The sequence below is a fragment of the Volvox carteri genome (assembly GCF_000143455.1).
Source record: "Volvox carteri f. nagariensis unplaced genomic scaffold VOLCAscaffold_3, whole genome shotgun sequence".
Classification (NCBI taxonomy): Eukaryota; Viridiplantae; Chlorophyta; class Chlorophyceae; order Chlamydomonadales; family Volvocaceae; genus Volvox; species Volvox carteri.
In genome coordinates, this window is record NW_003307546.1 from 1,688,127 (window position 1) to 1,704,753 (window position 16,627).

The 16,627-nt window shown below is 57.2% G+C and overlaps 5 protein-coding genes across 5 annotated transcripts in view; 3 read left to right on the top strand and 2 right to left on the bottom strand.

The window, feature by feature from the left end:
- Positions 1–1,758: 1,758 nt before the first annotated feature.
- Positions 1,759–4,522, top strand: VOLCADRAFT_86712 (uncharacterized protein; the record flags this gene model as incomplete). Its single annotated transcript, XM_002946385.1, has 5 exons — positions 1,759–1,830; positions 1,984–2,055; positions 2,800–2,885; positions 3,344–3,452; positions 4,388–4,522. 5 exons carry the CDS (start codon positions 1,759–1,761, stop codon positions 4,520–4,522), a joined length of 474 nt encoding a protein of 157 aa, XP_002946431.1.
- Positions 4,523–5,021: 499 nt separating this feature from the next.
- On the bottom strand, positions 5,022–7,513 carry VOLCADRAFT_86713 (uncharacterized protein; the record flags this gene model as incomplete). The annotated part of the gene is made up of 5 exons (XM_002946556.1): positions 5,022–5,031; positions 6,224–6,298; positions 6,694–6,794; positions 6,932–7,126; positions 7,451–7,513. The coding sequence occupies 5 exons, from the start codon at positions 7,511–7,513 to the stop codon at positions 5,022–5,024; spliced, it is 444 nt and encodes a 147-aa protein (XP_002946602.1).
- A 523-nt stretch (positions 7,514–8,036) lies between these two features.
- Positions 8,037–10,028, bottom strand: VOLCADRAFT_86714 (uncharacterized protein; the record flags this gene model as incomplete). The annotated part of the gene is made up of 3 exons (XM_002946557.1): positions 8,037–8,585; positions 9,026–9,196; positions 9,690–10,028. The coding sequence occupies 3 exons, from the start codon at positions 10,026–10,028 to the stop codon at positions 8,037–8,039; spliced, it is 1,059 nt and encodes a 352-aa protein (XP_002946603.1).
- A 646-nt stretch (positions 10,029–10,674) lies between these two features.
- Positions 10,675–11,879, top strand: VOLCADRAFT_116001 (uncharacterized protein; the record flags this gene model as incomplete). The annotated part of the gene is made up of 2 exons (XM_002946386.1): positions 10,675–11,052; positions 11,601–11,879. 2 exons carry the CDS (start codon positions 10,675–10,677, stop codon positions 11,877–11,879), a joined length of 657 nt encoding a protein of 218 aa, XP_002946432.1.
- A 2,297-nt stretch (positions 11,880–14,176) lies between these two features.
- Positions 14,177–16,627, top strand: part of VOLCADRAFT_86716 (uncharacterized protein) — a gene marked incomplete at both ends in the record, with an annotated part of 4,812 nt that continues 2,361 nt past the window's right edge. Inside the window, 4 exons of the mRNA XM_002946387.1 lie at positions 14,177–14,260; positions 14,343–14,531; positions 15,592–15,699; positions 16,475–16,564. Coding sequence (XP_002946433.1) covers positions 14,177–14,260; positions 14,343–14,531; positions 15,592–15,699; positions 16,475–16,564 — 471 coding nt within the window. The remainder of the gene's footprint in view (positions 14,261–14,342; positions 14,532–15,591; positions 15,700–16,474; positions 16,565–16,627) is intronic.

A 16,627-nucleotide genomic window follows, 5' to 3' on the forward strand; every position in this document is an offset into this window, starting at 1 on the left:
TGCAAACCACCCTAGTACGAGCCGAGGGCTCAAGGGCTGCCAAATCGCCTACATATGCGTTCCAGCATCCTTGCCAGGCGTTCAGGTTCCCACTTCATAGCGTCCTTCATATGTTCGAAGCGTGGAAAGCCCATATCAGATCTGATTTCGTCGTACACCGGACAGTCCAGCAAAATGTGTTTCTCATTCTCGATATGGCTATCAGTGCCGCAGCAAGGGCATACTCGCTCCTCCCTAGGCATATAACGCCGTCCCTTACGCGCTCTGTTAGCCGCCAGTGCCCAACAGCAAGGCCTAAACTGCATAAGCTCGCGATTCGCCGAACGCGGGATAAACATTGTGATATGCGGGAGCACCTCCTTCCTGCCCGCTTGCTCGGCCGCCAGACCCATCCAATGCTTATACTTCGCCATGTGGATTCCTGGTTGCCTGCCGTCTGACGGATACACGTCAGGCTGGACATCTAAACGCGTATGCTTCCAACCACTCACTTATCGGTCCTTGAACTCCAAAATCACACCTTCTGGCATTGGCCTGTTCATCAGCCACTCCACGAGTTTTGTACCATGCAGCGGTACGTAAATTCGTCGAAGTAGCATGGTACAAAATCTCATCTCTGCGCACGGGTGTTTTAGTTCTAGCTTCTTCCGCCGCCCGGTTCTTAATTTTGGTGCTGCTGAATGCAGTGTTGCCCTACTGACCAATCAGATTTGCATTGCGGGCGTTCTGTTCTTCACAATCTAGAAGAGCGCCTTTGTCCTCCGGAAGCTCCTCCATCGCCGCCACATCGCGCACATACTTTATTGCTACAACCTCCAAACGCTCATTACGAGTTGCAATCCTATCCGCTAACTACTCCACGCTGGGCCAGTTCTCGATTCCGGCGAGGAGAAGGACGCACACAAGTAGCCGAAAACATTCAGCAGTGGGATCGCCCTTGGAATCCCGCGTCGTGGGTGCCAGGCTGTGACCTCGTTTTTGGTTCTTCCTTTTTTGAGAGGCTGCGGCTTGGTGCTTCTTCCTTCGCTTTGAGTGGAGTCCTTTTTGTGTTTCCGGCCTCTTTGTCTTGACCTTAGCCTTGTGTGGATGCAGGCAGTTGTTTGGGGTGCCTCCCGGTTTGGGTTTATCTCGTCGTTCCTAGTCCGATCTGCTTCGGGCTCTTCCTTTGCTACTTCTGTAAAGCCGCCCTCTTAAGAGAGCCGCATGATTTCTATGTCTGTCCTCGGCGGGCAAGCTTCAGGGGTTAAAAATTCAAACTGCATCCTTCCCCTGGCTTAGCGCAGCATCCACCCGATATGAGAAAGCATTCCTCGGGCACTTTAGCTGCATGCCTGTGCACGCGCCAATCCTTGCATAGTACTGCATCGGTTCTAGCAGTTCAAGTGTACGACTGCACGGGAAAGGAGGAAACCATTCAAAACCATACTCTTACAGATGTCCTGTTCTTAGTGAAGGCGCGCACAGAGGGAAGGTTCTGAGGATTTGGGACACACGTCTATGACGCGGGATGTGGTTCCGGCTAGTTCTTCAAGCCACGTCTTACAATGAAATGCTACTTGCTAGGAAGATAGACTTTGTCGTCGTGCCCGAAAGCAGCGACAAAGGATTGGATAAATGCCCATCGATTTCCTCGATCGTGCAGTTAGGCATGGCGCAAAGCTCGTCCAAATGGTTGCGTAAGAGCTACAGTCCAATGTCACATAATGCGCGAGAACTATCAAAATTTCCAAACTTTTAAGGCACTCATTACTCCAAAAAATGTATCGCGCATCAAATCAGCTGATTTGCACGTTTCTACGATGCGGGCGACGTCTTGGTGCAAACTCCTCCGTGAGTGGACTACACCAAGCGATGGTGGACATGGTGAAGAGACACCAAAGCTTAAATCTGCATTACAATTATCATGCGGCGTAGGCAACATGGGTACACGCACGAAACCAGCAAGCATGCATCAGCGGTGTGTCGGCGCCGTCCCCGAGCCAGCTGGGCCAGGTTGTACGTCTAGAGGAGCTGCTGAAGAAGAGCCGCGAGGAAGTGATCGATATCTGGCTGGCGGTGAGGCCTTGACCCAATTCTAGCCAGGTTGGATAGTAATCCCCATTCCCCCAATCCATGTACACCCCCGTCGGCCAGTGCGAAACCTTAAGATGACAAAGGTTATGTGGCGCGGCGCCTGTCCTATGTCTTTTAGACTTTGGCATTCCAAGAAATCGCGAGCTACGGCTTTAGTCATCATCTGATGATTGAATGCGTAATGATCAGAATCCGCAGGACCCGCAGTGCGCCAGCAGCACACGAGGTTCAGCAGCAGCACAGTGATCTGTCATCGTAGGGACCGGGTTTTGTGCGAAGCTGAAGCATCCATGTCCCACCACCACCACCACCGGCACCGCCACCGAGGGAACCTCTTGACACAACGCTGGTCAGTGTCAAGAGGCCCCCGGCTATAGCACTTGACCCGGGGTCCCTCATCACACGCCGATACCTTTTGACGCCGCTCCCAACCCAACCAGGGCATCCATCCAGACTTTCTCCCGCTCCCGCGCCCGTTCCCTCATCTTTGCGATTGACTGTAAGTCACACCTCGCTGTCGTCCAAAAAGAGAAGTGAGGGGGCAGCCGCCGCTTTACTCGGGCTGAGACGGGGGAGACCCGACTTTGGTTTGCTGCAGGAGAAGCACCCAGCCGCAGCCGCAACATATCCGTACAAACGATAAACCGTTGGCCACGGATATCCTTTCAACCGTCACCGTCTAAGGTTTGTTGTCCCCTGCTGGGGCCCCCCGGCGTTGCGCTGCAGTACCACTCAGATGCTCAGGGCTGCCGGGTAGGCTCCGTCCTCAGTTCCCAAGAGTGCGACACTTTTGCTGCTCGCGCCGCGGAGAGGTACTGAGGGAGGTGCTAATGGTCATGGGGGTCATCGCTTGCAGGGCCTGGGTATGTGTGTGTCTGTCTGTATGTGTGTGTGTGTGTGTCCCACTCAGCCGCCCAGCGCACCGGAGGAACCCAGGGGTTCATCTCCGCGTTCGACGCCCCGATCTATTTCACCCCTTGGGGGAGGGGGGAACCAGCGGTGGGACCCGAACCCACATCCTCCAATAAAGCTAGATGCCGCCTCTGGGATTCGAACTCCAGGATTGACGGTTACTTAGCCCGGTGTGTTTGTGTGTGCATCGTATGGGTTTGGAAACGCCCTAACTTCCCTGAACGGGAGCTGTACAGCTCACACAACGCCGCAACCGCTGCGTCTCGTCGTGGCAGCCCCCCCCCGCTACCCCTGTTGCTGCCGCCATCGCTCACTCGTCGTACCTCCTGCTGGCCTTACCGTACGGCCTGTACCGCAGCCCCATGTTCGTACTACCGTTGTCCAAGCCCGCGGGTTATGAGACCCTTCTGGTCCAATGCCAGATGCCGTACGTGCTGGTGACGGGGCTGGAGGAGTTTAAGAGGTCGGTGAGCGAGGTCGGTGTGCTGAGAGGTGGTTTGCGGCTCTCATCCCACACGATACACGGCCCTTAGCGGGCTTCCTTCCTTCCTTCCCTTCCCAGGACACCCGGTCTCTCGTTGCTCCTCCCTCTGTTTGTTTGAGTGGTGGTTTGTTTGAGCGCCGCCTGGTGCTGCCAGCTGGCTGATGAGCAGCTAGTGGCCTCCAACACTCCGCATGCGCATTTGGAGCTGAGTTAGGCCCATGGGCCCATCATGCCCGCATATTGCTGTTAGAAAACCCGCTGGTGCCGCTGCGGCACCGCCTCCGACTGCCCCCCCTTCGGTTAATACACCACTGACCCAAATCGAATACGTGAATGGACCCACGGGTCGCAGGCACGGTGCAGGCGCACCCCCGTACCTGACCCTCACGCACTACCCGGAGCTGCGTGACTCACATGGTGTCGTACTTGTACGAGGTGACGTCATACACGAGAAGGGCATGAACTTGGAGGAGGCAAGTCGCCCAGAAGGGGGAAGGGAGAGGAGGCAGAGCTAGGACCTGGGGCGTTTACAGGCGTTATGTACGGCATCGCGTTACCACTGCACGCATGTCTCCTAGCGGAAAGATAGATGTCCCCACTGTACTGTATGTCGTGTGGCCTTTCAAAAAAGGGGAAGTCTGTGGCGAGGTCCAATGACTCTTCCTCTTTCCCCGCACACGACTACACATCCCGCAGTGCGGCACTCACACACACACACACTCACACACTCACACACACACACACACACTCACACTCACACACACACCTCCCCTGGATTAAGCCCTCTCAATCCTATCGACGGCGACCCCCTCCTCGGCTGCTCCCACTCTCTCTCCCTCTCTCCACGACCCCCGACCTGTCTGCGCACCCCCGCCCCCAAACGCGACCCCCCCCTCCGGCCGCTCCCGCCCCCGCTAGGCCCGCACCGTCACGGAGCTCCTCCGCGCCTTCTACATCAGCTCCGAGGACTACCAGCTGGTACACACCTTCAACCACCAGCCAGCCAAATTTGATTTTGGTGCGCTGCTTCGAAAGCTGAACATCCAGGCGTGAGGCGGCCGGCTCGGCCATGTTTCGTATGCATGTATGTATGTATGTATGTATGTATGTATGTATGTATGTATGTATGTATGTATCCATGCAAGCTTTTTCGTGGATGTGTTCATGGCGTATCTGCGCGTGTGTCGTACATAATGTCTAGCCGGGCAAGCAGGTGCAGGACAAACACAATCAACGTGTGGAGCAGCAGCAGCAGCAGGAGATGGGTGTGCCTGGTGCTGGAGTGGTACTTGAGTCGTTTTCTTTGGGACTGTTTGGATGGGGGGGGGCCAGGAGGGGAGGGGAAAAGCCGCCAGAGGGTGAATGTGGAAGAGGGGCCGGGGTATCCCCCTGCTTGCGATCCCTGGGGGGTAGACGTGTCGGGGGCTGCCATTGGGGTCGCCCATCTTGTCTTGCGTGTTAGTGCTTTGACGGAATGAAGGCCATACATCGTATGTTATGTTACAGGGTGGGATGCCGCAGTGATGGTCGTGTATGAAATGACGGCACACGGTTATTTTGGACTGAGAGGTGGAAGAGAGGGGCACACCAGGCGGAGAGGCAGGAAGTGAAAGGGGGTTGGAGGGGTGAGCGAGGACCGGCAGTTGGCCGGTGCAAGGTACCTTACCGTTCGTTTCGTTGGGAGAGGGAGGGGGGGACAAAGCGCAAGACAAGTGTTGCAGACCGCTCGGATCGGCTTCCGTACATTTTGTTTCTCGCCATCATCCTGCCAGAGCCGCCCTGGAGCCGCCGGAGCGAGCCCATGCGACGGTTGGTGGTTGGAATCTTAGGACTGGATTTTCGACAAGAGAGGGGCGCGTGATTCTCGTGGTTGCAGTTGCAGTTGCGGGAACGTCCCCGTTGTTACAGAGTTCTGGAGATGACGGTGTGTGCTGGCTCTGGGTAGAGGCTTTTGTCCCCTCTTCACCCAGACAGTGCACATGTACGTATTAATGTATGTATGTATGTATGTATTGTACGTATGTGTGCGCAAGCTTGCCGTTCCGTTCTGAGAGGTTTTAGCTGGGAGGTCAGGAGTCAAGCGCTAGGTGACGAGGAGGATGGATGTCTTCAGGTTGATGAAATGCCCATCAGGCAGCTTCAAGCGAGGGGTCAAAGTGAGGAAACAGCCGTACAGTCTGTATCATTCGTCTGTCAAGCCACCAGGGCGTTTAAACTGCCGTCTGGCCTCTGCAATCCTCCCCCAACCCCAAACCCTTCCCTCCCCCCACACACACGTGCATGCATCCAGCTTCCACCAAAATCCCGCATTTACCATATGGCCTCATGTACGATAACCCCCCATTACACACCCTCATACATATTGTGAGAATTTAAAGCGCTAGTTCCCTCCCGGGAGGCAATCCAATCCAAAAAGATAATTCACTCGTATGACAGGTTTCATGCACACTTCGCTTTGATTTCATGCAGCTCCACTTGCTGTTGTTGTCGTCGTCATTACCCGTTCTTAAAAACCGGGGTCCTTTCGCCGCTGTACGGGGTTCCATAACCCTCGCGACCCCTCGGGACCCCCCGCTGACTGGGCACACTGGCTCCGGAACCACTACACGCCAACCGCCTGACGCCACGCCCCGTAAGGCACCCTCCCCTTTCATTTCGTTTTTGAGGTCCAAGTACGATGTGCCAAACCGTGAGGGGCCGGGCCCTCATCCTCCACCACCACCTCCATCCCGTGTTCTGCCGGCCGCTGCTCACGTGCGTCCTGGTCGCCCCACCCAGGCCACACGGCCCTTGAGCTGCTTCTCACAAATGGTTTCGGAGCAAGTGCACCTGGCAAAAGGGGGGGTTCATGTGGAGAGAGGTGGGCGCGGGGAAGGGGCGGTGTTATTGGCGGGAAAGAATGCCCCAACCTGAAATACACACACGAACACACGCACGCGGTGGGGAGGGAGGTGGGGGAGGCAGGGTACGCCCAGGGGTACCGGACCCTGCGGCACGGGGCCCCCACAGCCTGACAGCACCCCCACAGCGACCTGCGCCTCCTCTGGCATCTCTCCGGGCGCCGCTTTTACCCACAAGGATGTGTATAAGCTGCCATTGAGCCACCACCTCAACCACCTACACTTCCCTTAAGACAAACACAAACACATGGGCTCTCTCCCCCTCCCCCTCTCCCTCCCCCTCTCCCTCCCCCTCCCCTTCTCCCTCCCCCTCTCTTCCCTCACCAGGAGTAGGAGCTGGAATCGGAGTTCCGGCGGATGGGTCCACTCAGCGGGTTGTGGTGCGCCACGGAGGGGTCGTCAACGTTGTACTCATTGTCCACATTCTGCGCGTGTGTGTTTCGCGGCGTGGCGTGAGAGGCGGTGCATGGTTGGCGAGTGCGGGTTGGGGTCGTAGGCATTGTCTTGCGGTGCTATGCCCGCAGATTGGACAGGTTGTGCGACCCCGTACTGCCTGCCGTACCTGAATATCCACGCAGCAGACCATGTGATCTGAGGCGGAGGCCGGAAAGCAGTGATCCGTCTCGTCACTTCGCCAACCATGCGCCACGCCTGGGTTTCGGAGCGTGCCGCAGCACCGTCTCCCTCCGCGCGGCCAGGCGCAGGAGTACTCCCCTGTGGCGTTGCGCTCCTCCATGAGGGCTTGCGTGGTGGTGAACTGGGGAAGGAGCGAGAAAGAGGGACAGGGTAAAGGTAGGACCGGGGTTTTGTGCTTTGGGTTGATTTGTTCCGCCGTATGGCAGCTGCGGAGCGGGCACATGGACGCGAGGAAGGAGCTTCAAAGTTCTCGACGGGGCCAGGCCCTTCCCGGCGCAAAATTCTCGCATATTGCCTGATCATTATGCTTAGAACTGATGTAACTGGCATGCTTGATGATGGTAGTGTCGTTGCGCAAGTCGATGCCTGATGTTCAGTTAAAAGTGACTTCCACATTTCCCTATCGGTATTGCGACTGTTCCCCAAGCAAGTGAAGCGCGCTTACCTCAGAGGAGCGTACGAGGACAAAAAGCGCCATCAGCGCTGCGAGAAAGGTAAGAGTCTGCATTTCAATGTATAGCTCAAACACGTTCTTTTGCCTATAAGTAACAGTGGTATATAAACGCGTGTTTCATTACATCTTTTAGAAGTTTACAGTCTGTAGAATTACGATTCGCCGACAGCGTGGCGCAGTTCTAGCCTTACATGGATTGGTTGGAAAGCTTAACCGTCCGGTGTTCTAGACCAGTCAAAGGACAGGAATACAGCTGATGCTCGCAAGGTCGACTTAAAGTCGTGGCCATAACCTTTGCAGACCGTTCCTGTCAGTATGAAAAACTGCACATGGAATCCTCGAGCTGAAGCCTTCACAGCCTGCTTCTTACCCCGCCGCTCACGTCTGCTACGACCGGCTACTCCCTGCCCCTATCCCTCTCCGTCCACATCATAACACTTCATCGCAGCACACGCCTCACGCCCTTAGCTCGCCAAGGCTCCACGGCCTCTCTACCGTACGCAACTATTAACCCCCTCTGCCGCGAAACCCCAAACCCCCCCCCACGCCCTTCGCCGCCTCCTCCTTCTCTACCCCCTCAAGCCGTCGGCGCCGGGCCTTCTCCTTCCCCCTGCGCCGCCGCCGCTGCCGCTGCCGCTGCCGCCGGGCTCTCCATCGTCCGCATGTTCTTCAGCTGCTCCGCCCCCTCAATTGTAAAGTTCATCCTCTGCGCCTGCTCCCGCTTCTTCGCCTGCACCTTTTCATTTATAGCACTCAACAGCCGGTACATCACCGCCGCCGTCGGCGCGCCGGCCTCCGCATCCTTGCCGTACCCCTCCAGCGTCACCACCACATCCGCATTCTCGTAGTACCGCCGCCGCTGCTCCTGCAACGCGGCCAGTTTGTCCCGCGCCACCCCCAACGCACCACCGCCCTCCGCACCCCCACCGTCTGCTGCTGATGCTGCTGCCAGCAGGGGCCGCTTTTCCAGGCCGTCACGCACCACTCTGCGAGCCAGGAGGTCCACATCACCGTTAAGCCAGCACACGATGCCCAGATGCATGTAGCCCCAGTTCTCCGGACGCAGTACGGCACCGCCCCCGGTGGCGATGACCAGATTGCGGTAGGGCGAGAGCTCCTTGATGATCTGTCATGTGGGGGCAACCGAGGAGGTTGCATATGGGCGGGGTAGGTAGTGTGGCTTAGTTTGCGAGGTCTTTTCCTGACTGACTGACTGTCTGCCTGTTTGTATGTCTGTTTGTAGGTTCTGGGTGATTCTTAAGTTGCAGGGTGTGACCCCGTGCGGCGAACGAGGGTCATCTAGTGTGTGTGTGCGTGTGTGCGTGTGTGTGTGTATGTGTGTGTGCGTGTGTATGTGTGTGTATGGCGCGAGGCCTGCCGGCGACCAAGCCCCGCCGGCCCGGCCGGCTAGCAAGTACAACACAGTGCAACGTGTGTGAGTCATGTTGCCTTCCAACCCACACGCAGCCCCTCACCACCCACCCAGCATTTTCCTGTTCCAGCACTCCGATTTCAGGTAGGTATCATACCACATCATCATCCGCTGGGGCCCACCCACCCACCCACCTGTGACTCGCAGTTCCGGAAGTACTCCTGTCCCTCCTCGGCGAAGATCTGGCTGACGGGCTTCTTGTCATGCGCCAGCTCAATCACCGAGTCCGTGTCGAAGAAGGCGTACTTCAGCGTGTTGGACAGCATCTTGCCCACGGTGCTCTTGCCGCTGCCCATCATGCCAATCTGGGACAGAGGGAGTGCGGACGGACGGACAAACAGACAGACGGACGGGGGCCCCAGAGGAGGTCGGGAACCGGGGGCGGGCGTGGCGGGAGTTGAAGGTTTTAACAGTACAGAGTGCCACACCATGATGCTGATGATGATGGTGGTGATGATGATGATGATGACCATGATAAAGAGGAGGAAGAAGGGGATGGCCGTTCGGGTAAGGCCGGGATATTGCCGGGTAGGTACGGCAGGCCAGGCCAGGCCCAGTCGCTGGAAGGCACTCAGGTGAACCCGATGTGGTTCCGCAACCCTCTGGTGGGGCCCGGGCCCCGGGAGCAACATCCCGCCCCGAGACAGAGCCCCCTTCCTTCCTCCCCTGGAAGCCGTTTGGATGCACCAATGATCTCCGACCACCCCAACCACCATGCGCATCCGTTAATCGCCGAGTGGCATTGTGGGGGTGGAGCAGCAATCCTATGTGTTGCCGGCAGGCGGGAAATCCTCTTACCAGCCAGATGTTGCAGCCCCGAAGGTCCTTAGTGAGCTCGTCTGTCACTTCTTTGACCTTGTCGCTCAGCAGGTCAAAGTCCTCCTCCCAAGGATAGGGGTGGCCTGGCGTCCGGCCATCGTCCAACTGCTCGGCGCGCACGAGCACCAATCGCGAAAGCTCCGCGCGGCGACCCCAGAGGCGATCCGAGATCCTCGTAGCAGGTGCATTGTTCCATGTCGCCGCGGTGAAGGGCGCGTGGCGACTGACCACTGGACGCAGCAGGGCGGCGTGCGCTTGCGGACTGCGCGCTGGTGATGCCAAGCTTTTATGCCTTTGAAGGAGCTGCGATGATGCCATTATTATTTGAACCTGATATCCGAAGAGGAATTACAGCTCGGTAACGCTTCTGAAGCTTATCAAGTCAGAAGCTCAACTTGCATGCGTTGGTCCTCTCGCCAATGTAAAGCAATGAAATTCTACCAGATTGAGCCGCAATTAAACGCGGTTGTGCTGCTTAGGATTGGATTCAGGTCAAAAGGGAAAGTCGTACATTCCCTTACTCACCCCAAATGAGTTTGGACCGACAGCGTGGGGTTATAGATGGTCATTACATAAAGCCAAAGAAGGGTATCTCGCACAGTTGAAACATATGCGTGACCTCGTCCACGTTTCAGGGAAAGCACCCTTCCCAAGCGCGATACCTAGACGCATACCTCCCAAATGCAATACAACTGGGTATAGAAGTGAACCTTTGCAGAAAGTAAAAGCTGTACGGGAGGCCTTGGTCGAGACCGTCAGGCACGGCGTGGTTGCTGATTACGCCTTGGACGAAATCGATGTCTCCCTTCGCACGTGGATACATCACCATGGTGGTGCTGTATGGAGTACCCTGCGAACCATTGACAACGCGCCTTGCGGCTGCCGCGGCGTCATCACAACAGCTCCCCTGCCCATCGAGGTCGCGCGAGCCACGCCCCTCATCATTGTGCCAGAATTCCTTTATATGACAACAGACCACGCACGTCAACTGCTTCAGCCCCTGGAATCAAAGCGCTTCGGCCTTTCCTTTTGGCGCAAAGAGCTCCCCGGTGCTGTTCAGCTAGCCCTACTGCTAGCCGTAGAGCGGCAGCGCGGCGACCGGTCCTTCTGGGCACCATACATTCGCAGCCTTCCTGCCGCTGTGCCATGCGCCTGGGCCCTCAGTGACCAAGACCTCAGGCTGGCGCTAGCGGCGGTGGGCCCAGGAGCTGAAGGCTGGGAGCAAGCCGTTTCCGTGGCGCGACGCGGTGTGTATCAACGCGCGGAACATGTTGTACAGCGATACGGCAAGCACCTTCCCGTTGAGCTATCCGTGGATGACGTCACGTGGGCTCTGGGCCAGGTGCGGAGGGGCGCTGGGGCCCCTCGCAAGCTGTAATGGCCACCCCTCTAATTATTATTCATCGGTGGGGTCCGGTAGGGGTCAATGATGGGCCGCCGACCCCGCCGTTGGACTCCAGTCCAGTAATGCTCTTAGAGTGTAAACAACAGCAACAGCAGCAACAACAACAAGAGCTGCATCATTGCGGAGCAGCTACCACTGGTGTTGGGATTGAGGGGAGACGAATCTGCACTCGTATGTTGGGGGGTTGCGTGGTTGAGGTGGGTGTTGACCGGGGGGCAGGGGGGACGGGAGGGAAGCGTTGTCGTCGGTCGCTAGCTTCGCAACTTTCCTCAGATCTGGTACAAGGATAAACCCGCCAGGTCGCGGCTCATGCCCAAACACACCAAATTGAAGCCAAAGTGAGACGAACAATTCAACTTGGGTAACCTAAAAGAGCATCTTGGCGCCTAACAAGCGGCGTAGGACCCAATTACGGTAACCCGGTACCACACGGCACGTCAAAGCCCCCCTGAAATCTCCCCCTACGGGCCCCCTGACCCTGCCAGGTGTTCTCTCGGTCCTTTGGTCGTGACCCTGACATCGCCTTGGCGCCGTACATTGACCTCTGCAACCACCGGCAGGGCGCACCGCGCGCGGATGGCTTCGTGGACGAGCTCGACGGCCTCTCGTACGCGTTCGTGAAGAGCAGCAGCTTCGGCGAGCCACGGGCTCTGGGCGCGGGAGATGAGGTGTATGTGTCGTACGTGGAGGCGGGATGCGACCCGCTGGCCGCCTTTCTCAATTTGGGTTTTGTGCCCCCGGAGATGCTTTCTCTCCACAGATGACAACTAGGCTTGACAAACAAACATACATACATACTTTACAGTTAAGCTTCTCCATGAGTGCGGCTGCGATTGTAACTGCAAGTGTGAGTGCGAGTGTGTTTCAGAGCGAATGTCATTTCCTTTGTAGCAGTGATGCTCTGGTGTCGCCAAGTCTCCGGTCCGCGACTATATTGTGCTTGACGGCTAGCTGCTTGCCTGCCTGCTGACCGACTGATGGTGTTTCTGAGGGGTTAGTAGCGGGAATGAGGTGATGGGTAGGATGTACGAGGAGCACGTACGGCACCAGCAGTACGGCACCAGTCATCTGGAAAGGGGCGGCTGGCAGGGGCTGCGCGTCACGTCATTACGAAGAAAGGGCCACACACACACACACACACACGTCGCGCGGCAGTTACATTCCCTTCCCCTGAGAATGCGCAGCTGCCGGCACACTAGCTATTAGTGATAAGGTGTGCGTTAATAAAAGCCAAAAGCTTAGCGCGCTGTGTGTGTGCGTGTATGTGTGCGTGGTGCCTGTGCGTGTGTGTGTGGTGCCTCGTTTGGAGGGTTTGGAGCGGGTGAGTGCTGGCGCTGCACAGCACTACTAGCTGCTGCTGCTGCTGCTGCTGCCTGGAAGGGGCAGTACTGTACTCGCTTTTCTCCAACACGTTCCGCAGGCAGTCGGTGGTGGAGAGAAGTCGGTGGGGGTGCCGAATATTGCATCGGTGGGTCGGTGCCACTCGTGCCCTTGGCCACCCAGTGTGCACCCCGGGATTGTGTGAGGGAGCCCCCTTCCCCCCTCTCCCCCCCGGGCTAAGTCCCCATGAATCCTGACCGCATTTTAGTCGCGCCGTTCGGAGCTAAGCCAGGCGGTTGGGATGCGGCTCGGTGCGGGGGATAGCTTCCATGTAGTACAGGACGTTCAGTGGGTACGGCAGGATGTGACGGTTTTACTATCGTTGCAGTCGGTAAAGCCGTTGGTTAATGCTGCGCGCTCACTCATGTGTGGCTTATTCGTGGCTTCATGGGAAACCCCACCGAGCAGGTGGCAGTAGTAGCTGGCAGTAGTAGCTGGCAGAGAGGTCGTTTTGTTTTTTATGTGCTTCGGCCCTTTGGCGGCCGATTCCGGGATGTGAAAGGGCGAGCCGCCAGAGTGATGAGAGTTCACTTCATTTAGCGCAATTTAATCCTTTTTTTTTATCATTTTTCGTTTCGTGTGTCGTCATGTGTTGTCGTACGCCGCGGCCAGTGACGGGGTTGGTGCACAAGGGCGGATGGGGGGCCCCAAGATACGTGGGGCCCCGGCAGGTGGCGGCGCCGCCCTCCCACATCCCTGGAGTTCCCGCATCCCCCCGGCCCTACCTCGCCTGGCGGCATCATCAAGGCGTTGCCGTCTTGTATGTCGTACAGTGGTACGAAATGAGATTTTCCACATGTGCCTGCATGCTATGAGGGTTATTTCATGTCAAGATGTCGTATGTGATGTCAATCCCCCAACCCCAACCCCACCGTCAACCCCCGGGAGGTCCCCGGGCTCCGCCGTGTCTTGGGTATGTATGTCCTCCGTACGGTATGTATGTACGGGGAGGTGTGGTGCTTGTGGAGTCATGCTGGCTGGCTGGTGCTGGCGTCATATTCAGGGCCGTTGTCACCGGGCGAAAGTTGACAGGCGGCTGGTGGCCGGTTGGTTGGTTGGGTGGGTGGTTGGGTGGGCGCGCGGTTAGCGGTGCAGTGATTGGGTTGCGTTTTGTGTGGTCTGAGAGAGCCTCGAGTGGGAGAGATTGAGGAGAGGTAGACAGATTGGAGATGGGGATGGAATGGGAGTCGCATGATTGCCGGGTTGGTAGCGCCGCCGCTGAATAGCTGGTTAATGGGATGCCTGGCCATGCCTGGCTCTGGCACTGGAGGGACTTGTGAGTTGCTGCGGGTCGAGAGAAAATTGCGTCACGATTGAGGTTGCTTTGTCGTATTTCAAGCCGTTTTTGTGCCGTTACTGGCAGGTTCAGTTACTGGCATGATTTCTTACGTGATAATGTGGCATTTGTCAGTTAGGGAAACATTTTCCAAATCCTTTGATGTCACTTGCCATGCTTGGAAGTTGCTGTGTCGTTATGCAGGGCTGTAGTCGAGTACGACGCGTTGTAAACTCACGCATTGCCTGCGCAAAATTTCACAAAGGATAGAATTCGTCGAAGAATTGGTCGTTGTCGACGGCGCTTTGAATTTTAATGACTGACTAAACTTCTACAGCGCAGCGCCGTTCCTTTCGGATTTTTCCTTGTCGAAACCGCATTAACCTATTGCAAGGCTCAGTCATCATGGTCCGACCAAGAATTCTTGTGTCGAATGACGATGGCATTAATGCGCCAGGAATAAAGGCACTCATCGCCGAGATCGTCAAGGTGCCGGCGCCCGTTCTTACACGCGGCTTCTCAGAGGGCCCCAAACCAACTCCCTATATCCAATCCTATTGGTGGTGAGCAGGCAGATTTTGCGGATGTGTACGTTTGCGCGCCCTCGGGCGAGCGTTCGGCGCAATCGCATGCCATTACACTTGGTCGCTACATGAGCTGCGTCCGCGCCGAACCCTCGCCGGGCATCGTTGAAGCTTACGCCGTGGACGGCACGCCAGCAGACAGTGTGATGCTTGCGTTGTGCAGCCCGGTGTTCCAGGTAGGCATTTGGCTTGCAGATGGGGATGGTGACCACCAGCACTAGAAATGCGCTGTTTGTGCCTGCGTGGCAGAAACATCGGCGCACCGCCCCTATGTTACCAACCATCAACTCAAACCAGCTAGCTGTAGACCTACGCATGGTGGCAGTGAATCCACGGTCGAGCATGGGTCTTCGGCACTCGCGGTTTGAATGCCGTTGGCGGTTTGAGTGACTCAGTCGGCCCGGGTATCACAGCCCACTCGCCGAAGATCCTCTGTCACCCTCGGAATCCTCAGCGGTGCACGTGAAAAAAAGGGAGGCCCGCATTCACGGCTGTGTTGCTCTTGAGCCGCAGCCGGTTATTGTCTCTTCCTCCCTTTCTTTTCCCGCTGCTCAACGCGCTTTCTCCCGCATTCGCAAACCTCATCCTCAGCGCTCCCCTCCCGCTATTCCGCCTGTCCGTCACGGGGTGACGGGATGACAGACCGACAGACAGACTGCCACGTTGCAAAGAGGTCTAACAATTAAATGGATTAAGGTCTGCTACAATTTGAAAACTAAAAATTGAAAATGGATATGAGGGTTTCAGTTTTTCAGCGATTTTAGGTAAGTTTGCGAATTACATACAGACGTTTTTTTCTCTTAACTCCTGATCAAAGATTTTGTGCTGCACGCGGACCCGTGCACCGCCGTGTGCTCTTTGCTTCCTCCAGGATTTCGTTACTGGCTGCTGGGTACTGGTGTTGTTAGCGCAACGAGGAAATGCGTTACACGCGCGTGTGTGTGTATGTGTGTGTATACGGTGGTGATCATCATGGTGATGGTAATGGCGATGAACATGCCTATGACGACCATGATTTTAGTACTTCCGCACCAACCTACCGCACCGTCGTACACGGTGTACAACAGAGGTGTCATCCCGTGATTGGGTTCGCCCGTGAGTGCGTTTATCCCCCTCCTGTCCCTTCCCCTAGCACACAGTCCCCTCCGGCGGTTGGCAACTTAACCCCAGGGCTGGTCTCCGACTCCATCACCCCCCCTTAACTCCCCGCCTCTCCCCTCCCCCTCCGTTCCCCAGGACGTGTCGTTCGACCTGGCCCTCAGCGGTATCAACCGCGGGGACAACTGCGGTCTCCACGTCATCTACAGCGGCACGGTGGGAGCCGCCAGAGAGGCGGCGTGCAAGGTGGGGAGGGGGCCCCGGTCGGGGGGTGGGCGGGGTGGGGGGGAGAAGCGAACCATTGAATTATGGAGGGGGGGGTATGGGACAGGGGGGCGCGTGTGGGATTTGATGGATGGGTTCAAAGAGAGAGGTGCGTAATCCCCCCGGAGGGGAGGGGGGGGGGACCCCAGCTGCTCCTTGCCTTCTTGTGCCCCGATCTCCAGGAACACATCGTACTGCCCCACGTACCCACGTACCCAACCCCCGCCCACCTACCCCTCTTAAACAATAACCACCACCGCCACTGCAAGCCCCCCTCCTTACCTGCTGGATCCCGCGCCTTGGGGGCCCTCCCTGCCCCAATGCAGTGACATGTCGTACTTAGGGCATGGCTGGAACCTTTTAGATATTGATCGTGGGGCGGAGATCTGAAGGGATGAAGTCTCCCTGCCTGCCGCGCCGCCTATCCAGCACACCCCGCGTAGCCCTTCTCCCCTCCGCACCCCGCGCCCCTGGCCGCCTGCGAAACCCTCCTCCCCTCCCACCACCTGGCCTGGCCACACACACACACACACACACACACACACTGCGCGTCGCTCACTCTCACCGCGTCTCCACCCAAACTTCCTTTCTCCCGCCCTCTACAACCCATTTTCATCATCACTTTAGACTCGTACGGCAGCTAATGCTCCTCTTGACTTGTGCATTTTGACAGAGCATATTGTTACCCCCATACTCTCCCCTACTCTCGATACATACAGACACACGCACACGCACGCAACCCCCCCGACGCGCTCAGGGTGTACCCGCCATGGCATTCTCTCTCGACAACCACTTGGCGCGGAAGCCGGACGACTACTCGCTGTCCTCGGCGCTTTGTGTGCCGCTGGTACGCGGCATGTTGGTTCTGCCCGGGCAAGCTGCCCGCCCGCCCGCAGCCTCCCTGCGGGGG